The 1,572-nt window shown below is 43.8% G+C and overlaps 1 protein-coding gene across 1 annotated transcript; it reads left to right on the top strand.

The window, feature by feature from the left end:
• Window positions 1–162: 162 nt before the first annotated feature.
• Window positions 163–1,179, top strand: LOC137586384 (uncharacterized). The gene has a single exon (XM_068302396.1). It carries the CDS (start codon window positions 163–165, stop codon window positions 1,177–1,179), a length of 1,017 nt encoding a protein of 338 aa, XP_068158497.1.
• Window positions 1,180–1,572: the final 393 nt, after the last annotated feature.

Here is a 1,572-nt window from a genome sequence, read left to right as displayed (position 1 = left end):
TTTATCTCAGCTCCCACAGATCTGGTCATATCTTACAGTCATATTTGCACCTTGCATGGTGGAACCTCACTAACGCTGAATTTTATAAGGAAGAAATTCTGGATTGTTAATGGACGCAATGCAGTTCGGTTTGGAATTCATAAATGTATCACATGTTTCAAGATGAAGCCTCAATTTGCAGGTCAGAAAATGGGAATGTTACCAGCAGGACGGGTACGTCCTTCTAGAGCATTCTCATCCGTTGGAGTGGACTATGCTGGACCCGTAAATATTTCGTCCTGCAAAGGAAGAGGACGTGTATCCCAGAAGGGATATATTGCTGTGTTCGTATGTCTAGTGTCGAAGGCCATTCATTTGGAACCAGTTGGAGATCTGACCTCAGATGCGTTTATAGGAGCATTTAACCGTTTCATTGGCAGACGTGGACTATGCACAGACGTTTATAGTGACTGCGGTACTAATTTCATTGGAGCCAACAAAAAATTGCAAGTGGACAAACTGGCATATTGTTCGTACATTACGAAACATATTGCGCCAACATTATTGAGAAAAGGAATCAACTGGCATTTTAACCCACCATCAGCGCCACACTTTGGTGGACTGTGGGAGGCTGGAGTGAAGTCCATGAAGTATCATCTGAAGAGAACTCTCGGAGAACAAGTTTTAACATTCGAGGAAATGGCAACTGTGTTGGCACAGATTGAGTCTTGTTTAAATTCAAGACCGTTATGTCCCCTATCAAATGATCCTGACGATTTAATGGTATTAACACCCGGTCACTTTCTGATGGGTGAAGCGCCTTTAGCACCTCCTGCTCCGGAATTGGCTAAGGTTACTCTGATTGATCGATGGAAGAATTGTCAATATTATGCAGAACAGTTTTGGAGAAGATGGAACTCGGAATATTTATCACGATTACAAAGGAGACCAAAATGGCTGCAGAGCAAGGAAAATCTAACAGTTGGATGCATAGTGCTCATCAGGGACGAGCGATTCCCTTCTCATCAATGGCCTCTAGGTCGGGTTATGGAGACACATGCAGGACCCGATGGACTAGTGAGAGTGGTGATTTTGAAGACAGTCAAGGGACTCATGAAACGACCGGTAGCCAAACTCTGTTTATTACCTATTCAGGAGAATTGGGTAGAGAATGACACCAATCCTACACCTAAGCGTTAAATTGTTACTTTCTCGTTTCAGTTTTCTTTTCGCAGGAGTCTTCCGGACGTGAATTTGAAATTACTATCGTTCGATGCGGTTGCACCTTTTGTGCCCGCCGACAATTGTACTATATTTTAGGTTAAGAAAATAAAGCATCTGAATTGAAGTCATCCTGGACATCTCATTCCTTCCAAATCCCAAGTGCCTCGAAGCCGCCTCGGTGGAAATCATCCGATAACCGCATCATATAAAGCGAGCAGTTTGGGGCCCCGCAAGGGCGCAGCCGTTAGCCAACAGACGCACTTCACATTGGCCCATGCATACAACGCAACCTTTTTAACGTTTGTCTCCGTTTTCGAATGCACAGATTCGTATTTTCTGCGCACATCGTCAAAATGTTTAGACAGATTT

The sequence above is a fragment of the Drosophila tropicalis genome, unplaced genomic scaffold (genome assembly GCF_018151085.1).
Source record: "Drosophila tropicalis isolate 14030-0801.00 unplaced genomic scaffold, ASM1815108v1 contig_989, whole genome shotgun sequence".
In the NCBI taxonomy this organism is placed as follows: domain Eukaryota; kingdom Metazoa; phylum Arthropoda; class Insecta; order Diptera; family Drosophilidae; genus Drosophila; species Drosophila tropicalis.
The sequence above is the reverse complement of the archived record's forward strand: the minus strand, read 5'-3'. Positions and strand labels throughout refer to the sequence as shown.

What these genes read in the sequence shown, in the direction of transcription:
- LOC137586384 (XM_068302396.1), top strand. Translation starts at nt 163, where the DNA reads ATGAAGCCTCAATTTGCAGGTCAGAAAATGGGAATGTTACCAGCAGGA.